Source organism: Danio aesculapii, unplaced genomic scaffold, assembly GCF_903798145.1.
Source record: "Danio aesculapii unplaced genomic scaffold, fDanAes4.1, whole genome shotgun sequence".
NCBI classification, from domain to species: Eukaryota; Metazoa; Chordata; class Actinopteri; order Cypriniformes; family Danionidae; genus Danio; species Danio aesculapii.
Genome location: NW_026613889.1, coordinates 1 through 2,387, shown reverse-complemented (window position 1 = coordinate 2,387; position 2,387 = coordinate 1). Strand labels below are relative to the sequence as shown.

The 2,387-nt window shown below is 34.4% G+C and overlaps 1 protein-coding gene across 1 annotated transcript; it reads left to right on the top strand.

Moving 5' to 3' along the window:
* Positions 1–225: 225 nt before the first annotated feature.
* Positions 226–2,381, top strand: LOC130220524 (proprotein convertase subtilisin/kexin type 6-like; the record flags this gene model as incomplete). The annotated part of the gene is made up of 4 exons (XM_056452772.1): positions 226–254; positions 339–427; positions 520–692; positions 2,259–2,381. Coding segments are annotated over exons 1-4 (414 nt in total), but the record flags the coding sequence as incomplete, so codon positions are not given.
* Between the last annotated feature and the right edge of the window lie 6 nt (positions 2,382–2,387).

Here is a 2,387-nt window from a genome sequence, read left to right as displayed (position 1 = left end):
TTACTGCATTAATATTTCATTGGAGTATCTGTGCTTTTACTCAAGTGCTTGATTTGTATACTTCACCCACCATTGTGAGTAAGATTTTCACAAATTCCTATTCCTTACCCCCCGTAGTCAGTAACTGATGTTTTAACAAGTCATTCTATGTCTATAAGGATGCACGCGCCAGCTACGACGTTAATGGGAATGATCCCGATCCGACACCACGTTATGATGTCACCAATGAAACAAGTCAGTCCATTTCCAATACTGTGACCCAATAGCCTTATTTCTCCCAGTCTTCACATATTTGGATTTTACGAACAATTTTTCTTTTATTTGTGATTTGACTAAAGACATGGAACAAGATGTGCGGGTGTGGTGGCTGCCTCTGCAAACAATTCCCTATGCATTGTTGGTATTGCTTACAATGCAAAAATTGGTGGTGAGTTGTCTCACGAGCTGTATTACAGTGAGCACTATATACTTCACTATTATGCAATAATAATAAATATTGATCTCTCCCTGCAAGTGTAGGTGTGCGTATGTTGGATGGCGATATGACTGATATGGTGGAAGCCCAATCTCTAAGTCTGAGACAGCAGTACATTGACATCTACAGCTCCAGCTGGGGTCCGGATGATGATGGCAGAACAGTTGATGGCCCCGGCCCTCTTGCTCGACTTGCTCTAGAGAATGGCATACGCAAAGTTAGTCTGCCTATGTTCGTCTAATATATACAACCATCTTGTACACTAGCTTGTCCATATACAGTTGAAGTCAGAATTATTAGCCCTCCTGAATTATTACTCCCCCTGTTTATTTTTTTACTCAATTTCTGTTTAACGGAGAGAAGATTTTTTCAACATATTTCTAAACATTATAGTTTTAATAACTCATTTCTAATAACTGATTTATTTTATCTTTGCCATGATGACAGTAAATAATATTTGACTAGATATTTTTCAAGACACTTCTATATAGCCAAAAGTGACATTTAAAGGCTTAACTAGGTTAATTAGGTTAACTAGGCAGGTTAGGGTAATTAGGCAAGTTGTTGTATAACGATGGTTTGTTCTATAGACTATCGAAAAAATTTAGCTTAGAGAGGCTTATAATTTTTACCTTAAATGGCTTTTAAAAATTAAAAACTGCTTTTATTCTAGCAGAAATAAAACAAACAAGACTTTTCCCAAAGAAAAAAATATTATTAGACATACTGTAAAAAATTTCCTTGCTCTGTTAAACATCATTTGGGAAATATTTTAAAAAAGAAAAGAAAAAATCAAAGGAGGGCTAATAATTCTGACTTTAACTGTACATGTATTAGATTTTTCTTAAATAATATTTACGGTTTAGTTCAAACCCTGTATTTAATTTATTATTAAAACGTTTTGAACATAAAAAAAACACTTATTTAAAGTGAGCAAACTTTAAATTGAATAAAAAATACCAGTGACTACTCTATGCTACCAGATTGATAACACAGACAGAAGTGAGCACGCCTGACAACTGAGCCTTACTGTGTTAGCTTATCAGCTAATGTTTATGATTGTAATATTTGTATTATTATTTTCTATTTAGAATAGTCAAAAACTTGCAAATAACACCTTTAAGAGAAGTTACATTTGAAGTTGTATGTGTATTTTACTGACCTACATTAGTTTAAGTCTTAGTTTAAAATAAAAGATTGGTATATAAAGATCTACTGTATATTTTTTAGGTTTATCTAAAGTATTTTTATTGATACTTGCCACTTGACATTCAAAAGAAAATCCTGTTTTCATTTTCCCCAAACTTTACAGTACTGTGATGACAAAATGACAGTTTGTTGGTCCTGTTCATGTAAACCGGGGTATTTTCAAAACCACACTTTTTATATGTGGCCATTTGTCCACAAATGCAGCATCATATGAGCGAAACCGAAACTTTTTAAAAACTCCTGGCAGGGTTAAGATGTTCAGAAACTCTGATAATGTGTGGTCATGTGTGTGGTGAAACTGGAGTTTTTGTCTTTTGATGTTGAATGCAGTCTTTTCTGCCAACTATGTCTTTCTGTAGACTGGCCAACATAACTTTATTCTTAAGATTATATCGTCACTTATAGGTTTGGCAGTGCATAATAGTGTGTTTTGCATTTACATTTGCACATTTACCCACATATGTTTGGACATAGCCTTAGACAAACAATTTCCATAAAAACCATAAAAAAAATTTAACTTCTTCAAATTTGCCTTTGAAGGATTTAAAAACATCCATCCCTATTTGCTTTTAAGGGCAGAAAGGGCCGTGGCTCTATCTTTGTGTGGGCATCAGGAAATGGTGGTCAAAGTCAAGACCATTGCTCATGTGATGGTTACACCAACAGCATTTACACCATCTCAGTAGGCAGCACAACTCAGAGT